Source organism: Magnolia sinica, chromosome 10 (genome assembly GCF_029962835.1).
Source record: "Magnolia sinica isolate HGM2019 chromosome 10, MsV1, whole genome shotgun sequence".
Taxonomy (NCBI): domain Eukaryota; kingdom Viridiplantae; phylum Streptophyta; class Magnoliopsida; order Magnoliales; family Magnoliaceae; genus Magnolia; species Magnolia sinica.
The window spans coordinates 27,078,444-27,101,353 of NC_080582.1; the positions used below are offsets into that span (position 1 = coordinate 27,078,444).

Below are 22,910 nucleotides of genomic sequence, written 5' to 3' on the forward strand. Positions count from 1 at the left end.
GGAACTTCCCGCTTTCGTTGGAAATATGCGTACACGCGCAACTTGGGGAGTAGGACCCCACCAGCGATGTGGGTGAGGCCCTGACCATAGGGCCCATCTCGATAGATGTATTATACATCCATGCCATCCATATGTTTTTCCATATTATTTTAGGATATGATCCAAAAAATGAAGCTGATAAAAGTTTCAGGTAGACCACACCACTAGAAAAGGTGATCATTGAACTTCCACTATTAAAAGCTTCCTAGTGTCCATGATAATGTTTATTGAACATCCAACCTATTGATAAGGTCATACAGATTTGGATGGAAAGAAAATGCAATATCAGCTTGATCTAAAACATTTATGGCCCATAAAAGGTTTTCAATGGTTATTAAAAACTATTTCCTATGGTGTGGTCCACCATTAAAAGCTTCCTAAGGCCCACTGTTTCTTGTGGTGTGGTCCACCTGAGAATTGGATCTGCTTCATTTTTGGGCCCATGTCCTAAAATGAATTGGCAAGAAGGATGGACAGTGTAGATATATCACGCACACATTGAGGTGTGGCCCACATAATAATAATTGTGTCTAATGGTTTTATTTTAACAATTAAGTGTCCACTAATAAGATGTTAGAATTTTTTTGCCCTAATAATAATTGTGTTTTCATACATGTCTTGATACATTTATAAATATTATGCATTTTATTTTAATATAGTTGCCTTAGTTCAATCAGACAACGCTTGGCTTAGGACCCTATACAAAGGAAACCTATTGTATGCAATTTTTTTCACAATGTTATGATTTAAAACTGTGTATTAAGATTTTTTTTGACAATCCCTGAAGTTTCATTGAAAAATTCAACCATTTTCCCAATGTTTCCCCATGTTTTCCAAAAAGTGAGATAAATTATGCGATACAAACGATATATCCCATGCGATAACCGATACGTATCTGTATCCCAAGGGTGCGATACATAGCGTGATACCGATATTTCGAACACTGGTCACAGCAAGGAATAGCTAGCTTCAAAGGCCCCTTTTAGGCCCCATGACCCTGATGGAATAGCCCTAAGAAGGGGCGCTTCACGTTTTGAAGCTAGGCTAAATCTGGTCTAAATCATTGACCCCATTATTTTCGAGATTCAAACCAGTTACATTGCTTTTTGCCAGATTAATCCTTTTCGTTGATATTACCAAGGATATTTTTTAATGCCTAGGCTTCCGAAGTTGATATAACATCATCTGCAAATTGCACGAGCTATTCTAATACCTTTTATATTAATCCTCATGACCTATAAAAGACCTTCCGTGAAGTTCTTACTAGAAGTCTACTTAGGGAGTTTGCCACAGTTATGAACACAATCTCCCTATCAAATCTCACAGCTACTTTTATGGGGACTCCATTAATCAATATGGAAAACCCGCACAATGAGATATAAGTTCTGATCCAGCTTCTCCATAATTGGCTGCATGAGTGTTTGAATTATCTCCGATATTATCGAAATATCTCCGATATTATGTTTATCTCCAGCTCAGCGATACCGATAACGTTGGTAGTATTGGAAATTCCAGGTATTAGCAATGAATAGCTAAGTATCGCTAACATATCAATATCGCTAACGTAATCACCAATATTTTCAACTATGTAAATTCTAGGTGGATCCTTACTCTTGCTCCGGTGGTAGACTCTCAAGAGTTTCAACACCCGGTCAAGGGTTCGAGTATCCATAGGTGGTGAAATCCCACTATTGCGCAAGTGTGTTGGGGTGTGTGTGTGTTAAAAAAAAGAAGATTCTAGGTGTCGCTTGTATTGCCAATGCATTGATATCGCCAATGTATCACCGATATTTTCGACTATGTAAATTCTAGGTAATGCTTGTCTCATAAGAGCATCGATGATATTTCAATAACATTTCCAACGTATTGATATCATTAATTTTTTTTATTAGAAAAAAATTATTTCAATTTTTTCATGGGCACATGGTTGTATGTATTGGTCAATTTGTCATTGATAATATTGATAATATCTCGATATTATCGATATCGCAACATGTGCGATATTGAGACCAACATCTTTCGCTTCCTTTCCAATTGTTGATGATTTCTTGGTGAAATATAATTTTTTGTTGATATTTTGTAATATCGATGGATGTTTGGATGGAAGGTTGGATGGTTAAATAGGCCGAATGGGATGGTTGGACTGATTTCTTACAACAACACATGCTTTTAAGGCCACATTAAATGGAAACTTGTTATGTATGCATTCTTTTTGCGATTTTTTATTTCTAAATATGCAAATATGTACATTTTAACATCTCCTGAAGTTTTGTTGAAAATACCACCGTTTTCCTATGTTTCGCCGTATTTCCGGTTATCAGCGATATCGATATTGTTTCCATATCCCTAGCCAGCGAAACTTGTAGTGATACCGATACTTCGAACACTCCCATTCTATCAAGAATTTAGTATAGAAATTTCCATTCAACATAATCGTGAGTTTTCTCCTTGTCAACCTCGAGAAGAAATCCTTTATAGCCCATTTTATGACATTAACCCGCAATTCCCTTGGCTATAAATCCACTCTATCTCCTCCTGCAATAAAAGCAGTTTGTGCCTGAGAAATGATACTTCTGAAGACCTTCCGGAGTGTTGTTCCTAGAAACTTCTCAATGATTTTGTACAAGCTACCTTGAAGACTTATAAGACGGGAATCTTGGATTCTATGGCTCCTGCTTTTTTAGGAGTTGATGCAATGAGCGTTCATGTCTCTACCCCCCTTTCTAGATCATCTTTGATAATGTCCCACCATTCTTTGGTAAAATGGCATTGTAAGCTAACTAGTCCTGGCGCTCCGTCTCCTTTAACATAAAAATAAAATAAAATGCATATGATTTCTTCTAAACTGAAGCGCTCTTCTGGAAATACTAGATTCTACTGTCAATAATGTGTCGAACTGCAACCCACTGAATGTTGGATGATGGGGACAATCACTGATAATGCATTTGCATAAATCCTCTTTTTTAGCAAGGGTAGAATTACTTCCTCAAAAATGAGAATGTAGTTGGATTGTCTTCTAGCACAAGCGGTTTTATGAAAATAGGTCATGTTTTTATGTCCTCCTTTTTTCATGATCCCCATGGGAAGTAGTTGTTATCTAGTGGATGAGTAGGTAATTTAATTCATCTATCTGAACTGTCCATGTGGTCAAATCTACAGCCACTGAACAAGATCACACTTATTAACCCTGACTATCTTATCAATAGCTTGAAATTGCATGGTCCATAAAGCATAATAAGAAGTCCAATCATCAAAACTATATGATGCATCTGCTAGAACCGGTCGTGGATGGCTCAAGTTTTTCAAAAGTCACTTTTATTCGAGAATCCTAACTATACAATTAATTTCTTGGAAAAGAATAGTTATAACAATAAACAAAAGAGGTCATTGTTAATTTGTTATAATGATTAGATCATCAATCAGTGTTTAATGCAGGGGCATTTTCACACCGAGGCACCGAGCTCGAGTGGGTTGGCCTGTGAGATGCAGGGGCACACTAGGGGTGGGCGGCCCGTGTGAGGCGAAATCCATGTGAAGTGGGGCCCACGAGGGGGGTTCGACCGAGGCCCTAACCCATGTGATGTAGGGCCTGAGCTATAAGATAAAGGGATTGATTCGCCATGCACTATCAGTTCGAGCTTTTAGAGCAAGTGGCTAGTTGTCCTGCATCGAAGTGGTATTAGAGCAGAATGTCTCGTGTTCGAGACTCCTCACCAGGGGTGATTAATGCAGGGGCATTTTCACATTGGGCTCCAGTGGGGTGGCTTGTGGATGCAGTGACACACTTGGGGTGGGCGGCCCATATGAGGCGGAACTCATGTGAAGTGGGGCCCATGAGGGGGGTTCGGCCGAGATCCTAACTCATGCGATGTGGGGCCTGGGCTATGAGATAAAGGGATTGATTCGCCATGCTTTATCAGTTCAAGCTTTTAGAGCAAGTGGTTAGTTGTCTTGTATCAGTGTTCTTTTGGCATGGTGATCCATGCAGAGTTGGGTGAAATATATGAATATTTCTTTTGGAATCCCCGGGTATCTGATACAACTTATTTACTGTAATATGGTAAAAAGTAGTTGTATAAGATCATACTAATATTTTATGTATGGATATCTCATGTGGCATCACACCTTTAAGAATGGGAAATACCATAGATATCATATAAAGTATGGCGGTATGAGGAAAACTTAGGGTCAATGATGGAAATTTTCAGTGAAACTTTAGGACATGTTAAAAGATACATGATTACACACTTAGAACTCGAAACATTACCCAAAAAAAACTATGCATAATCACTTTCCATTGTTAAGGGGACAACTATGTGCTGCTGGCAATGAGTGATGCAAATTTTTTTATAGGTATAAATGATGTAATTATATCCAAAATGAGTTCATATAATTCAAATCCAAACAATATGAGCAATAAAACACAAATAATACAAATAATACAACCAAAAACTAAACAGAATAAAAAAATTTACCTTGTTAAAACACACTTGCAAACAGAATTCAAAAACTAAACAGAATAAAGAATATGCGTACCCCCCCCCCCCCCGAACAGACCTGGGAAATTTTCACTAAAATACTTTATTTTGGTTAAGACTAGCAAAATATTGCAAGTTTCAACCAACATAATGTATCTATATAACTAAAGTTGAGTCCAATATATTATATATCACAATAAATTCAATATTACAACTCATTGGCTGTTATGGAAATAGTATCGACGGTATCTTGCAAATTCATATTCTAGCTATGTTTCCTATCACACACCTGGGAAAATTGATATAGCTGCTGATATTTTAGCCGATATTGGTACTTAGAACAATGGATCATACCGGTGTTTTAAATATCGACGATATTGGCCGATATATCCCACGATATTTCTTGTATCCCACCTGTGCGATATGAAACGCACTAGTGGGAGATATCCCACATGTTCGATCCAGTGAGCATTTTTTTATTTTCGATCTTTTATTTGTTTATTTTTTTTTTCTGTAAATCATGTTAAATCAGTGTCAAATTTTTTACAAATCCATGATTTTTCATGTTTTGTATGAAAAATCATGGATTGGGAGCTTCAATTTTGAGATTTGGAGGAGAAGGACCGAGTTGTGAAAAATTTTAAAAAAATTAAAATTTTCCCAATTTCTCGCAAATTGGTTGCAATCTGTCTCCAAACATAAAATCAAACATGTATGTAACCTGATTTAGTGATTCTTCTTTTGCTTTTGAATGTATTGCTTGTGTTTCCACTCGTCTTCTTACATTTATAAATTATATGAATAACTTTGAATATACTTGCATCAATTTAGTTAGACAACGCATAGATTAGGACCCCATACAAAGAAAACCTATTATGTATACTTTGCTTTTGTAATGTTTTGATTTGTAAGTGTGTATTGATATCTTTTTTAATAATCACTGAAATTTCATTGAAAAATTCTACCGATTTCCAATGTTTCCCCATGTTTCCGACATCAGCGATACATTACGCGATACAACTGATACATACCATGTGATAATCGATACGTATCTGTATCCCAAGGGTGTGATACGTGACACGATACCAATATTTCGAACACTGGATCTTACGATTCATACCCCTTCTAATATTGCTTCAATGAGTGGTCACCGTTGATGTTTTATTTTCTTCAATAGTCATTGGCATGGTGTTAGTTTAGTGGCTAATAGATTTTCCTGAATAAAAATCATCCTTGACCAATGGACGAATTGTGCCTAATAGTTATCATACTTTGCAGGACTTGTGGTGCCAGATGTCCCTTTGGAGGAGACCAAGATTTTGAGAGAAGAGGCTGTTAAAAATAAAATTGAGTTAGTAAGGCACCCCCCCCTCTTTGGGAATTCAAGTTTTGAATCTTTGGCTTATTTAGGTTGTAAATACTTGCTGCTGAAGCATTAATTAATATTTAGAATTACCATGAGCACTTAATGTCAGTTGTCACAATAATGCAAGATAAAGGGGGAAAACAATATCAACTGTAAATCATATTCCAGGGTTCAATTGTGACAGCGATATCTCAAAGCCCACTGTACATGTGTAAATGGTCTGAAATTCAGAAAAAAAAAGAAATCCATTTTTGTAAAAAAACAAAAATTAAAAAAAATCGAGGGATTTCAGCACCTCATCTTCCTTTGTTGTGGATCAAACCTCTTATTTGGGGGAGAAATTACGGATTGAAAGCTTGGTAGGCCGGAATCAAGAAAAACATTTCTTTTGAATAGAAAATCAGTTTTTTATTTTATTTTATTTTAGGGGATCTGGTTGGGAAGTGGATTTTGACCACTCCCCTTCCATTTTCGTGAATCAAATACCTCAATTTGTGGGAAATTTTGGGAAATGGGAAAAACATGTGAAAATTAGAAAAAAAAAAATATTTAGTTATTTTATAAATTTGGAGCTATGGTTGGGGAGTGGATTTCAACTACTACCCTTCCTTTTTTGTGAATCAAATCCCTCATTTTGGGGAAAATTTTGGGAAAGGGAGAAAACGTGCGTAAATATGCAAAAATTAGAAAAATTCAAAAAACTAAAAAATAAAAAATTGGGGATCTGGTTGGGGACTAAATTTTGACCACTCCTCTTCAATGCTTCCATTTTGTTGAAATATTTAAAATTTCAAAATTGCAAAAAAATAAAAATAAAAATAAATAAACAATTGTTTTATTTTAAAAAATATTGACACTGTTTCATGCAAAAACTTGTTAATGTTTTCTTTTTATGGATGGACGTTGAAGAGTGATTTGTTGGATTTTTCAACAATTTTTTTTTTTGAGTTTTAAAAATTATGAAAAAAAATAAAAGATCTGTTTACTTAAAAAAAATTATTATTTCATTTCATAATTATGTTTGCATGTATGGATGGATGTATATGTGTATGTGTGGATATATGCATTGATGGATGGATGAATAGATGTCTTATAGATGGATGTGTTGTGCATGTATGTAGGGATCAATGGATTCATGTTGTCATGCATGGGTGGATGGATGCATTAGTATATGCATGAATGGATTGATGGATGGATATACATATATGGTTGTATGCAAGTATGCATGGATTGATGGATCACATATGTATGCATGCATGGATGGATCATGTATGTGTGTGCGCGCGCGCGTATGGATGGATGGATCATGTTTGTGTGTATGTATGTAGATATGCATAGATGGATGGATGGATCATGTATGTGTGTATGTATGTATGCACGGATGGATCGATGGTTGGTTGGTTGGATGGATGTATGGATGGTTGGATGGATGGATGGATAGATGGATCTTGTGTGTGTGTGTGTGTGTGTGTGTGTGTGTGTGTGTGTGTGTATTTATATATGCATGGATGGATGGATGCATGTTTGTATGCGTGGATGGATGGATGTGTTAGTGTATGTATGCATAGATGGGTAGTTAGATGTACTAATGTATGCATGGATGGATGGATGTATTAGTGTGTGTATGCATGGATGGATGGATGGATTTATTAATGTATGTATGTATGGATGACATGTATGAATGTATGCATGCATGCATGGATAGATGTGACACTTCTTCTTTAAGTGATTATTGTGTTTCGAATGATGTTATTAGAGGAAATAAATTCATTTTGGTTACTATTGCACTGATTTCTTACAAGAGAGAACACGCTTAGCTGTTATCCAGTCTTTAACCAGTGATAGTACTTACAATTCTTAATCAAGAAGTAGTAGGTACCGGCCAATTCTACATTGATCATCTGTGACCTAGTCACCTAAGTATAATGAAGTTTTAAGGTGCCTTCTAGTTGCAAGCTTGTTCCCTTCTATGGCTGTTTTATTTTCTTTACTCTTTATGCATGAGACTTGAATAATATATTTGTGTTGTACAGAAGTTCTAGTGGATTAATATTCCGCTGGGCAAATTACCCGGTTTTTTTTCCCTAGTTGATCAATCTGAGCATCGTTCTCTCTTTCTATTTATATTAGGTTTGTTCACTTCTGGTTGTTTTATTTTCTTTACTCTTTCTGCATGAGTCTTGAATTATATATTTGCTTTTTACAGAAGTTCAAGTGGATTGATATTCCACTGGGCAAATTACCTGGTTTTTTTCCTTCTTGATCAATCTGAGTATCATTCTCTCTTTCCATTTATATTAGAATACAAAAGTCATACTAATTCCTTTCTGTCATTGGAGGTGCTCCTCACAACACCCACTACTCCAACAGATCGAATGAAAGACATTGCTAAAGCTTCAGAAGGATTTGTATACCTCGTAAGTACCGTTTCTATAGTGTCATGCCTCTTTCCTCAGTTGAGCTTAGGTTTCAATCAATTGTGGATGAATTTGTGGAATTTTGATTTTTATCAAGGAATTGCAGTGGTGAGATTTACTTCAACAGGTTTATTTATTCAATGACACTTATTTTTCCATATTGACATTTCTAATAGAGTTGATTATGAATGCTTCATTATATCTTTTTGATGACATCCAATTATTTGTTATGCTTTTAGCCAAGGCAAACTTCATTTGCGCATTACCTAGCAAGAGAAGCTCCTTTCTGTTTTTTGTTTTATTTCATACTAAAGCTATTGTACACTGTCTTTCTTTTTTTTCCTAGTCTTGGAAGAATGCTATTTTGTTCAAATATTGGAATTTGAGCCAGATCAATAAATACTGTTGATGGCCACATTGAAAATTATCACTCTCTTTTTTATTTGGCATTGTTCTATATCTTCCATTGAAAATGAGTTTTTCAAATTAACTGTTTAGAAAATAGTATCTATTTCCTTCTAGAGATGAACTGCCATATGCTTGGAGAATTAAACAGAGAACTTCTATAAACAATCCATTCCATTATTAATTAACCTTTTTTTTTGGTGTGTGTGTGTGTGTGTGTGGAATAAATAACAGTTTTAAATTAAAAAAAGAAGTGATATTCTAGTCCATCCATGTTTTCCACTGTGAGATCATATCTTTTGTTGTCATAACGGATCCAACAATTCCTTTTGTTTCGGGAGCAATGCTACTATAGTCAGAAGAGAAATTCAATGGTTTGTGTTTTAGAGCAATTCCCCATATCTTCCAATTAATTTGCAGTCCGAATCTAAGACTATTTGCAAACTGCTGATTGTGTGATCGTACTAAATATTTGGGTCATTTTTAAAATTAATCTCAATTGCAAAACAGTTCTACTGGTATTTTTCTACATGAATGTCAAATCGTCGTGATTTTTTGTAGGTTTGTTTATTTTGTTTCAGGTTTTAAATAAATCTCAGTTACAAATCAGTGATACTGATATTTTTCTGCATGAATGTCAAATTGTCATGATTGATTGTAGTGATGTTTATTTAGTTCAGGTTTGTTATGAAGTACTAGAATCTTCTAAATAAAAGATAAGGTTATGTGAGAGATTACAAGGGACCATAACCTGCTAAAAGGGCATTGTGCCTTTTTTGGGATCCTACAATCAATCATGAAAATAATAGAAATGGGGTAGGGAAAAGTGGTAATAAAGATTTAAAGGATATAGTATAGCTGTTAAGAGAGTAAGTGATGGGATCTTATTAATAAAACTTGTGTTAGGAGAGGAGATAACCAATGTTGTTAGTGAATATATGCTGCAGGTAGAGTCAGAGGATAGAATATTTTGGGAGAATATGGATGCACTAATGCAAGAAATTCTGAATGGAGAGAGGATATTTGTATTAGTAGACTTAAATGGTCATGTAAGAAAAGAAAGTAGAGGATATGAGAGGGTACCTGGAGGATATGGTTTTAGGAGAAGAAATTAGATGGGGCAAGCTATCCTTGATTTCGCTATGGCATACAATCTAGCTCTAGTAAACACATACTTCACAAATAGAGATGTGTATTTAATAGCTTTCAAAAGTGGATTATATATAAGCCAAATATATTTCTTTCTACTCAGGAGACATAACAAATTTGTAAGGATTGCAAGCTGATACCTGGAGAGAGTTTGATCGTGCAACATAGGTTTATGCATATGGATGTTTACGTCAAGAGATGGAAGAAATGGAATGAAATTAATAGGTGTCTAAAACTGAGTGGTGGAATTTAAAACGAGAAAAAACAATGTTATTCATAAATAAATTTTAGGAAGAAGGAAAGTGGAATGTCGAGGAGGAAGTGAACGTTATGTAGTATGAGATGGTTGAGTGCATTAGGAAAGTGTTGAAAGATGTTTTATGAGTATTTAGAGGGAAAATCCAATCATATAAGGAAACTTGGTACTGGAATGACGATGTACAAAAAGCTATTAATGAGAAGTGTGTATGTTTCATTCTCTAGCAAAGGACTAGAAATGATGAAAATGTTGATCAATATAGAAATGCCAAAAAGATTACTAAGAAAGTGGTAAGTGAGGCTAATGGAAGACTGATGATGATCTTTACAATAATTAGGGACAAGAGAATGTGAGAAAGATGTCTTCAAACTTGCAAAAATAAGTGGGAGGAAGAGTAGGGATCTAGATCATGTTAGATGCATTAAGAGCAATGACCAGAGGGTACTAGTCTAGGATAATGAGATCTATGAAAGGTGGTGAAGTTATTTTCGAAACTTGTTCAATGGCAATCACTCTGAGAGCATAGAGATAGAAGGAACCATCAACTTTGGAGTCCATGGAATTAGATACTTTCAAAGGATTAGTATGTTTAAAGTGAAAGAAGCTTTGTTGAAGATGAAAACAGGAAAGGCCCTTGGACTAGATGGCATACCAATAGAGGTTTAGAAGTGTATGGGGTATACTAGGTTATTTTGATTGAGAAAGTTGTTCAACAAGATTGTAAGATCGAAGAAAATTCTAGACTAATGGAGGAAATGTACCATGGTACCTATGTATAAGAATAAAGGAGATATACAAAGCTACACTGACTATTATGGGATTAAATTTATGAACCATACTATGAAACTTTGGGAACGAGTAATTGAGCAGGGAGATCTACTGCTAAAGCTATTTTTGTACTTAGACAAGTGATGGAGAAATATAAGGAGAGGTGGAAGGATCTCTACATTATCTTTATTGACTTAGAGAGGGTTCCTAAAGAGTTAATCTAGTAGGTATTGAGAGAGAAATTAATTTCAAGAGGATATATTGACATTTATGTATGAGGGAGCAACAACTAATGTGAGTACCAATAGTGAAGAGACAAGTGAGTTCCCAATTACCGTAGGTTTGCACCAGGGGTTGGCATTGAGCCTGTACCTTTTTTCATTGGTTATGGACAAGTCAATGAGGCATTTGTAAGAAGAGATCCCATGGTGTATGTTGTTTTTAGATGACATGGTTTTAATTGACAAGATGAGGGAGGGCATAAACACAGCTAGATTTATGGAGATATCCTTTAGAATCTAAAGGATTTAAAATTAGTTGGATTAAACAGTAGATGATGAAGTGCAATTTTAGTAACAATATGAGTGGGAACTAGGAATTAGTAATGATTGTTAACCAAGAAGTTTCCCAAAATGACCGCTTCCGATTTCTTGGGTCGATAATTTGTGAGAGTGGAGAGATGAGAAGGATGTTGCCCATAGAATTCAAGTGGCTGGATGAAATGGAGATGTGTGTCTGGAGTTTTATGTGATGATCGTGTACCACTCAAACTGAAAGGGAAATTTTATAGGACGGCTATAAGATCAGCCATGCTTTATGGGATAGAGTGTTGGGATGAGTGTAGTTGAATGAGGAGGTTAAGATGGATGAGTGGCTAGACGAGGAAGGATAGAATTAGTAATGAATGCGTTCAAAGGAATTTAGGAGTAGCACCAATAGGTATCAAGATGAGGGAAAGTAGACATAGATGGTTTGGTCATGTGCAATGCAAGTCAAGAATCACACCTGTTAGGAGTGAGGTGGTACAAGTTGAAGGCTTTAAAAGGGCAAAGGAAGGCCCAAAAGGACGCGAGTGGAGTATGAAAAGACACAATGATCTATGTTCTAATTGAAGTTATGGCCCTTGATAGATTGGAATGGTAGAAAATGATTCATGTAACCAACCCCAATTAGTTGGGATAAGGCTTGGATGGTGGTAGTGGTGGCGGCAGTGATGATGATGATGCCAGGTAGAGAAAGAAATGTGGGAATCTTTCCTTCTCTGGTTGGGGGTGAGATGGTCTTTTAATATCTTGATCTAGAGTGTAGTGGTGGAATGGCCTAGCAAGGCCTTTCAAGAAGTGGAAAAAGTTATTATGGAGGATGCATTTTTATGCAATCCTTTGGGGGCAATGGAAGAAGGCAAATGAAGATTTTTTATTTATTTATTATTTATTTATTTTTTATTTTTAGAATAAAATCTTATCCCCAACAGTTATTCTTACAAGGCTACTCCACCTTGTAATCGAATGGGCATTGGTAAATGGCGAATTTGGTGGTCGCTCAAAGGAGTCCCTTTTGGGAAGCTGGGAATGTTTGTAACTCAATGATATGACAACTTATTTTGTAGCAAAATAGAGTTGGATCTGGGTTGGTTCATTAGTTTTGTTTATCCTTGTATCTAGTAAGTTTTTTGGCCTTTTGTGAGTAATGAGAGGGTCACTTCAAATGTGTGCCTGGACTATGTAATGTGTGTGTGTATGCTTGTATGGATGGATGGATGGATGTGTGTGATGGATCCATCCATCTATGGGTGGATGCATGCATGTGTGTGTGTGTGTGTGTGTGTGTGTGTGTGTGTGTGTGTGTAATGGATGGATGCGTGTGTGCGTATGTATGTATGTATGTATGTGTTTGTGTCTATGTGTGTTTTGCTAACTCCCACCTTCAAAGGGATGTTAACAACGTCACCAAACCTTTTAAATGGCACATGGGGTGACCTATTGTCGATCTAAACCGTTCATTCTTTCATGCAACTTTGAGCAAGCCATGGTGCAAAAACAATGACAGTTGGGTGATCCTAAGCTTCCAATCAATAGCATGAAAATGGACCGGAGAAACAAAATCAGCCGAATCATCATCTTGAAATATCTAGTAGATAAATCCCACTTTGTATTTATTATGATTCTAAAGTAACACTTCTTTTTGGGATTTAATTAAGCTTGATTTGTTGTTGGCTTTCGCTGAAGAATTTCTTGACTTTGGTTGTATTGTGACCGAGTTAGGTTGTTCTTTGCTTGCCCTTATTTCTAAGGTGGAAGGTACAAATAGTCTTTAAATTTTCAAACCCATTAGTCTGGTTCCTTATAAGATTATTGCTAAGATACTTAGCCAAAGAATCAAGGTGGTTCTCCCTAAGGTAATTTAGCCTTTCCAAAGTGCATTTGTGGCCAGATGGTAGATCCTAGAAAGTGGTCCGTTGGCCCACTAATGTTTGGATTCTTTCCTTAAGGCGAAAAGGCAAGGTGTTATATGTAAGTTGGACATTGAAAAGCATATGATCACATGGATTGGTCCTTTAGATTACATGTTGAATCACTTGGGTTTTGGTGCTCAGTGGAAAAATTGGACCCGTTCCTATGTTTCTTCTAGAAAATTTTCGGTTTTGGGTAATGGGTCCCCTTTTGGTTTTTTTAAAAGCCACCCGGTGCCTTTGCCAAGGGGATCCTGTCGCCTTTTCTCTCTGTCATGGTGGTTGAGGCCCTTAGTAAAATGCTTTCTAAAGGTAAAGCCGAATGTCTTTTCGAAGGTTTTTAAGTTGTTAATTTTCCTTAGATTATTAACCATCTCCAATTTATAGACGATACCCTTCTCTTCTACGAGGCTTCTGAGTATAAGGTGGTTAATTTGTGGATAACTATCAAGTGGTTCAAGGTAGTTTATGTCCTTAATATTAATTTTGCTAAGAGAGAGCTTCTCAGGGTTAATATCTCTCAAGTTGAGGTAGCCTAACTTGCTAAGATTTTTGGTTGCCAAGCTGGTTCTTTCCCTTTGACTTATTTGGGCTTCCCTCTGTGATTGGGCAAGCCTGCTCTGCACCTCGGAGATAGGTTAGTGGAGAGAATGGAGAGGAAGTTATCCCCCCATGGTAAAGCAAATATCTCTCCCTTTGTGGTAGGATAACCCTCATCAAAGCTTCCCTCTCTAATCTCCCTTTCTACTTCTTGTCTATGTTTAAGTGCCCCAAGTCTATGTTGGCTCAGATAGATGGGCTTATGAGGGATTTCTTATGGCAAGGTGGTGCGGCTAATAAGATATTTCATTTACTTAACTGGAATGAGGTGTGCAAGCCTGTAGATGAAGGAGGTACGGGGAGTAGGCATATGGAGGTTGTTAAGTTGGCCTTGCTAGGTAAGTGGGTCTGGAGATCCGGAATGGAGGACTCCCAACCTTTAGAGGAGGGTGACTGTTACCAAGCATGGCCCCTCCCCAATGTGCTAGTGGACCAGGGATTCCTCCCAATACAAGGCCTCCTTTCTATGGAATCGGTGGTAGTGTGGCTTCGTTGTTAGCTGGGGGGTTGAGATTTGCCATTGGGAAGGGGTCTAGGATTATATTTTGGAAGGATGTTTGGTGTGGAGAAACTCCTGTTTGGTTGTCCTTCACTTCCTTGGCCTACCTCTGCCCTGTGGGTGATATCTTTGGTGCTAGTTACTCTAGGGGTGTGTGGCTTCCCCCCTGCTGTAGGGATCAATATTGTGATCTTGTGGATCTTTTGTCTCGATCGCATGGGATCACACTTACTTCGGGTATGAAGGATTCGCTTATGTGGTGCTTTAGCAAGTCTGGTGCTTTCTCGGTGTTGTCTTGGCCTGATGCAGAGGGAGTTAGAAGTCACACATCATGTATTTGGTCCTATGAAGTGCCTCCGAAAGTCATTGCCTTCGGGTGGTTAGCAAGAAGGAATAGGATTTTAACAATGGATAACTTGCACAAAAAAGCCTTCATCTTTCCTAATGCTTGTCCTCCCTGCTTGAGTGTTGAGGAGTCAATGGACCATCCATTACTCCTTTTCCGTGAACATGAGTTGGGTGGTGCCTAGTTCAATCGAGGTTTTTTTCCATGCTTTGTACCATTTTGGGGGGGGGGGTGTTACTTGGAGCTACGAGGTGGAGGATTGCAATGCTCATCTGGTTGCAAAGAAATTACCACTGCTTCCACAACCTTAGGGGTTCTGTTATTGGAGTTAGTTATTGGGTGGCTTTGTATATTAGGGAGTGGGCTCCCTAAGGGTGTTTGTAGGTTTTGTGTTGTTTGCTTTGCTCCCTTTTGTTTTTGTTTTTATTTTTCCTGTGTTTTATTTCCTTTTTCGGCCATTAGCCTTAACGATATTGCTTCATCTTTCAAAAAAGATAAAGCGACACTTTGATTTTAATGATTCTAAACATGTGATTTATGGCTCGTAAACAACAGATGGTTGTAACAAACTAAACCCATTCAAAGGGTTAGGATCATCCGATCAATGCGTTTCTTGCACCATGGCTTACTCCTAGTTGTATAAGTGAATGAATGGTTCAAATAGACGATAGGTCACCCTCTGTGCCATTTAAAAGGTTTAGGACATTGCTAACATCCCCATGAAGATGGGAACGTTAGCAATACCCTACATATTTATTATATATACGTATATATTGACTTACGTGATACACTTGTTATTGTGTGTGTGTGCAGTGGGGGGGAGGGTTGCTGAAGTTAGGATCTTGTCCGCAGCCCGTCTAATAGAAGGCTATCCCTAGTTTAGTTTGTAAAAAACACCTTGGAAGAAAATTTCCCCAGAAAAGGACCATTTCCAAATTCTGGTATCCTCTTTCCTTGGTGAGAATTCATTTTCAAAGATGACCAGCATACATCCTAGTTGTTTTAAAAAAAAAAATTTTTAAAATTTTTTTTAAATTATTATTTATCCATTTTTGTTTTTTGTTTTTTGTTTTTTATAATATGGGTGGCAAGAGTTGTTGTGTATTTGTGGTGTGCCTTTTTCTCTCTATGTCGCTTGTGGGTAGTTGTCTGGGGTTTCTTATTGCTGGTCCCGTGTTGTTGTTCTTTCTTTTGCTTTTAACCTTTTAAGAAGAAGCTGATTATCCATCAAAAAAAGAAAAAAGAAAAAACTCCCCAAATCAACAAATTTCCTACTTTTGCTTCGGGAGATGACGTTCTAGCCTCTAGTGAATCTATGGTGTGAGCCTTCTTGGAAATGGTGACCCTATTTGCAACAAACAAATAGGGGTGGGATCCCCATGCAACTTGGGGTGGGATGTGTAGGTGCCTCCAAGAGTGGTTGCTTTCATGTGGAATGCTTTGGCCAACAACATCCACACTCTCAATCACCATAAGCATAGAGAATTTCTCTTGAAGAAGAAACTGAATTTTGATGGTTCCTCTCTCACAACACGGGTCCTTGTGGGGTGGGCGGGGGTGAGTAGAGATGATAGACTACATCCATCATCCTATTCCAGTCCGGCTGCTCTGATTGAATATGGCTTTTTTTTTTTTTGTGAAATAATTTTTCAGATATTTGATTGTGGATGGGGACTTGGAATGTAATATTTCGCTTCTGCCTTTTGTTTGAGGTGTTAAAAAATGTCCTTTATTTTTTATGAATCATGTGCCAACTCTTGGGATGAACATTTTGATTGTCCACATATGTAGAGGCTAATAACATGGCTGATGTTTAGCTAGAGAGTGTGATAGTCGCAGGTCTCTTTCTTTAGGGAATTCTTTGTCACTTCTTCAATGTCTTATTTTCTCTATTCAATAAAGTTTGTTATCCTTCAAAAGGAAAAAGAAAAAAGGAAAAGAGGAAAGATAATGCAGAGCTGTATAGCCCATTCAAATGTCATCCCAAAAGGAGATTCTGGAGCCATCTCCCACACTGAATCTGATGCCTTATTTGAAAGCCTTTCCTTCCATTCTGGAAGTGTCCCCTATGTTTTAGATATTCGTCGCAGTTGTTGTCTCTAAAATGACTTTCATTATCCAATCCAGATCTCTATAATGCCTTGGATAGTAATCCCTACCACCACCAACACCACTAATCAATTTTCCAGCACATGATTCTACTGCTAGAAACTGATATGCTCCTTGAAATGTTTTTATTCTGACTACTTTCTTATCCTTGAAGTTAAGAGTTCTGCGTATTGCTGTCTAAAAGTATTTTTGTGATTGCTTCATATTTCTGACTACTAATTTTCTTGAATAGGTGAGTTCAATTGGAGTTACTGGTGCCCGTGCGTCTGTAAGCACTAAAGTTCAATCTCTTCTGCATGAAATTAAAGAGGTTTCTCCTTCCATCCAGTTCTTAGAAAAAGCTTTTCTTCTATCAATTCTTTTATGCCTTTTGTGCAGTTACATGCATCTTGTGAAGATAAACATTGCTTAGCTTTCATTTTCATCTTTATTTGCTTGTATAACAAACCTAAATGTCTGTCATATACTTCTGTCTTTGAGCGTTTTCATTTTCTTATTCAAATTTCTATAGTAAGCCAATGGCGTTGTACCTAGCCTGTGCGCTTGATAATGGGATTGGGTCCCACCTGCCATAGCTAATATGTATAATGACAAACGCTTGTTCTGTGCCTCAATATCAAGGCATACTTAATTTGGGCCTAGGCCTGGCCCCACAATCTTCTCAGGCCTTAAAACAAGACCAAGCCCAGATCATTGTTACCTAAATCACCAAACCCCCTACATTCTCCATTCCAAATCATGCGATCAGGATTATGGCTCATTTGTGATCCGGATTGCTATTTTTAACTGTTATGGTTCTGCTCTCTTACTATTGATGAAGTTCTAATGCAAGTTTGTAGTTACAATGTAGAGATTTATACTTTTATTTATTCAGTTATAATATAACACTGATCATACTGGGTCTGTAACATTATCTTCATCATTTTCTATATAAATTTCAGTATGAATTCATACATACGAAAATTATATTGCATGCACTTCTGTATTGGAGCAAAGCACGTGATCCTAACCCTACCTTACCATGTATTGGAGGAAGTAGTGAACCATGTACCTGTTCCCATACCATGTACTGAAGCAACCTGTGGTCCAGGTTACCTTGGCCCAGACTATGAATCTTGCCCATGACATGCAGGCCCAGAAACCTGACAGACCAGGTCAGCCTTTTGTCAGCCCTTGGCTGAAAATGTGCCACATGTAGTGACGACGACCATTGATCTAGTGGGTCATGACATGGTGCAGAAAAGTGTCATAACAACATTATACTGACAATGGTTTCTCCCTATTAAATGAACTAAACAAAGAGAAAAACACAAAGATCTATATTAAAAGAAGGGCTGGGGCACTTTTATTAGACTAGATCTCCTATTGGACATAGGCCGGTGGGGCCCACTGGTGAGCAATCGCTGGTGGGTGGGTCCCATGAGTTTAGGCCTCTTCCAACCTCTTCTGTTATGAGATAGGTTTCAAATTCAAGTTTGAATGAGATGAGGAGATAGGGATAAGACCGGATAACTTCTGGTCTCATCCAAACTCCCATCCTTTCCTATAAAAAGGATGACTCTCTCGTAAAATCAATAAGAAATACTGAGAGTAAAAAGGAGAGGAATAGTGTGCACAATAATTTGTCCATTTAGCTTGTCCTTGGGACGATCCAAGCCATAGATTGTAATCCGGGGCCATCTATACCATAGAATCAGAGGGGTGAATAGACCCATCTGCTCAGTAGTGAATAGGCGGGCCGTTGGATTTGGAGCGTTAATCTTTGGCTTCGTGAAGGTTCCACATCATGTAGACCGTCAGATCTTGAGGGCTCACAGTTCCACGCTTCCCAACAGTGGTATCAGAGCATTCAACGGCGGATCTCTGATTATTTTCATCTAAAAAGGTAAGTGGCCCTTTTTTTTTTGGATTGGAATCCTGATCATGGCTTTCGAATGGTATCAGATCAGTATGCGCACTATGACTCTCAATGTGCACATATGCACTAAATTTGGGCCCATGTGGATGTATGTGCACGCGTAAAATTTGGACCTGGATGGGACTGCTGTGGACAGTACCCACTACCTTGGCCTGACAATTTGAATGATCTGGATTCCATACACATAAAGCCATGTGTACAGTGGATTAGATTTTGAGTAATTATGATGCAACATAATTTGAATACACGTATGCCATGTGTACGTAAGCCCGATTTTGATGGATCCAGGTGATCATGTAGACCTTTACGTTTCCATACACGTAAAGATAATGGTTACCTTTACGTGCACGCCAGGTACTTTGTAGATCACACTGATTTCCATTACAAGGAATCATGTGATATGTAGCCCATATCTTTGGGCTGTGTACACGCATTCTCCTTCTGATAAGTGGGCCCAAAGATGTTTAATCTATCTAGACCGTTAATCCGTTGCATCCCATTGTTGATTACCGAACGGTGGGACCCACTTGTCAAAATTTTCAACCCACGTGGGAAGCGGATTGGCTGGTGTACCTCACACCAGCTATATAGCTGCTGAATTGACGTCAGCAAGTTCTGTGGGTCTGATCACGAGGTATGTGTTATATCTAGACCAACCATCCGTTTTTTTTTAAATTTTTTTATTTTTTTTTATTTTCACATTATTTAACACCTTTCAGAGATCAAAGAGAGGGAATGGCTTCATGGGTTGTGCCACCTCTCTCTCCAATCTCAGTCGTTGATACTTCCAGAGATCAGAGAGAAGGAATGACTTCATGGTTTCTCGTGGGCCAGATCTAGACCGTCTATCAGGATGCGAACAAATCAGGGTGGTCACCTCATAAGGTGGGCCATGCGTACTCGAAAGATTTATGATCCGATGGTTAGGATCTCGTGAAACAAGTATGCCACGTTTTGGGCTATAACACATGAAAAGAATGGCCCACTACTTTTTGGATCATGAGCTCATGTGTGCCACGTGTACAATTTCTGAGTGGCTGCGTATTTATAATCATACTTCGCCAGAGCATCAAAATATTCCTAAAATGAGCTAACTGTAATGTTCATTTCTCATCCAGCCCATTTGTGGGGCCAGCTGAAGGGTCCCACCTTGATGTCTTTGTAATTTCCATGTTGCTTTTCCACCTTGGCAGCCCAGGCAGTATGGAAAGCTAACTATCATTTTGGGTTAATTTCAATGGAACACGAACGAACTGGATTAGACTCTTACGTCGTGTGGCCCACCAGAATTTTGGATCTGACTCTTTTAGCTCCTGACTTACTGTCAACTTGAGAAACTGAGTGGTTTTCTCATGAAAATCACATGGGCTCATGTAACTTTGGCAAGTACGGACAAGTGAAGTCCTGTGTGCAGTGGATGCAGGTATGCTTGTGATATGATGGGCCCTGGGATTGGCATACTGCTCAGATTTTCAGTTTTGAACAAGTGGGCCCATCTTTCAATGATCTGAACCGTTGAGATTGTTAGTCTCATTATGGATCGCCCTTGAAATAAATATTTCCTAGATTGAATAATCCTATCAGTATAACATCAACTGTATTATTGGCATATGGGATATACAAAGTGGGGCCCATAATATCAACTGTTGGATCACTGAACTATGCTCCAGTTGCCCACTTGTAGAAACCCAAAACCCAAACAGCCTTCTTGTAAGTAAAATGTATATTTCATGTATTTCTTGATTATGACATGTACATATACATGCATGTGAATGTGATTTCCTTTATATCATTCTATTAACTGTTGATCAAGAGATCATTAGTGATCGAAACGATCATCAGCTATGATGATCAATGTTCATGATAGGATCCATCATCAACAATTGTCATTAACGGTAATGATCGGATCTATCGCTAATGGACATGATCACTAGTGATAATAGACCTCTCTTTATGGCTAAGCACTTTATTTTTAAAAAAATATGATGATAATGTTTATATATGTGATATAATCAAGCTTGATGTGAATAGATTTAAGCTCATTTTTTATTAGAAAATAGAAAACTTAGTGCTAGAATGCTCCCTATATATAAAGGTTGTGTATAACCTGAGTGAGAGTTTTATCTCCTCCACCAAATGATACATGCAACCAAGTAATGAAAGGTTGTACGTTATACAAATATATTCTTGTAAAAGCATTAAACTCATCTTAAAAAGAGAAATTGATTGTTCTACACCGCCCATTCGGGTATGTGGACTTTCAGATCTCGTTAAGATGTGTTGACTACTTTTATACCTTGAAAATTTGGATAACATGTAGAAATGTTGATGATTAGTGTCAATACCTTATATCATAGCCAAGTAGTGATACTTGATGCAATGTAGAGATGGTCGTCAAAGCGTTAATCGCTGAACAACTAAAAGGACACAAATTCAACGGTAACAACTACGAAGATTGGTCCCACGCAGTGCGAAGCCTTTTGGACGAGGACGACATATCGCATACACTCGATGAGGTTCAAGAGGAACCTATATTGGCTGAAAACGGAAATTTAGGAGAACATAGGGCTGCAATGACTCGCTACAATAAGTAGCATAAACAGAATCATTCAGCCCGTAATGTCCTTATTAGCACTATGCACAAAGAACTTATACCCACAAATGAAGTGCATGACATCGCTAAGGGAATCTAGGAAGCACTGACAAATGCTTATGCGCAGAAGTCAGATGTGAAAGTTTGGGCAATGGAATTAGAATTCCAGGAGTATAGGATGCTAGTCGGCTGTCCCATCAAAGATCATATTTGTAAGATGGAGCAGATGATAGGTGCCCTTAGGAATGTTAGGTGTAAATTGACTGAAAATCAAAAGATAATAGCAATGCACCATTCCTTGCCTGAATCATGGGCTCCAATCAAGAATTCTGAACCATACTGATTCTATCACTACGTTCAGAGACTTTTGTGGCCATTTAGTACGAGAGGTTGAAATGAATGCAATTTAGCCAGGTTCGGCCGAGGCCTTTGTAGCAGAGACCCATAAGTGGAAAGCTAACAAGAAACGGTTCAAAGCACGCAAGAAGGCGAAAAAAAATGACCAAGAACAGAGGTCCACAACACCTCCTCCAAATCTTAAGAAGGGGAATGGAAAGAAGCAGAAAAAGACTAACATAATCTGCTTTGTCTGCGAAAATTCTGGCCATTATGCCCAACAGTGTGCCCATAAAAAAACGGTAATTCTTAAGTCACTAGATACTTTGTATATAGGCGTTTGTTCTGAAATCCATTCCATTGATACTATATCTAACGAGTGGATTTTGGATTTAGGCGCAACAAAGCACGTGACACGGAGTCGTCGAGGACTCGAGGAATTTCGACCTATAGCCAAGGGAAGTTACAAGGTGTATATGGGAAATAATATTGTTGAAGACGTACTAGGAATTGACGTTTCCCATCTCCTTACGCGTATAGGGCGAACAATAATCCTCCGTGATATTCTTTATGCATCGGGGAAGCGTTAGAATTTAATTTCTTTTTCTAGGTTATTATTTGATGGTTTTGATATTTGTTTTTTCGGGACGAGAGTTTCTTTTAGACTAAATAACCTCATCTTTACATGGGGAAATTTAATTTCAGATTTATTTATTCTGGACATAGATAGTGATAATGCACTTCTTGCTTTATTTGTTATGTCGAATGAAACTATAGTATCTGAATCTCAAAAATGGCACGTAGATTTTTTCTAGGTTTGGGTGTTGTACCGAGTGTTCGTCAGCCTATATCGCTGAAGATAGACAATACTTCTGCCATTGACTTGACGAAGGACCCTAAACACCATCAGAAGTCCAAGCACATTGAGATCAAGTATCATTACGTCCACGATTAAGTGAGAGATAAGAAGGTCGCCCTCAGCTACATTCCTACTAAGGAGATGATGGTTGATCCCATGATGAAACCTATAGCCAGAGATTTATTTCAGGTTCACGTTAGGCAGATGGGATTGAGGAAAACTTGAGCGATATACTTGTTTTTAGTACCTTTGATCTTTCATTAATGAATAACAAATTCCATTTATTCAATATTGAATACTAATATAAACTAGGGAAG

At 37.7% G+C, this 22,910-nt stretch overlaps 1 protein-coding gene across 1 annotated transcript in view; it reads left to right on the forward strand.

The window, feature by feature from the left end:
• Nucleotides 1-22,910, forward strand: part of LOC131258214 (tryptophan synthase alpha chain-like) — a 49,332-nt gene that overhangs the window by 22,075 nt on the left and 4,347 nt on the right. The window contains exons 5-7 of the mRNA XM_058259355.1: nucleotides 5,796-5,872; nucleotides 8,223-8,300; nucleotides 17,120-17,197. Coding sequence (XP_058115338.1) covers nucleotides 5,796-5,872; nucleotides 8,223-8,300; nucleotides 17,120-17,197 — 233 coding nt within the window. The remainder of the gene's footprint in view (nucleotides 1-5,795; nucleotides 5,873-8,222; nucleotides 8,301-17,119; nucleotides 17,198-22,910) is intronic.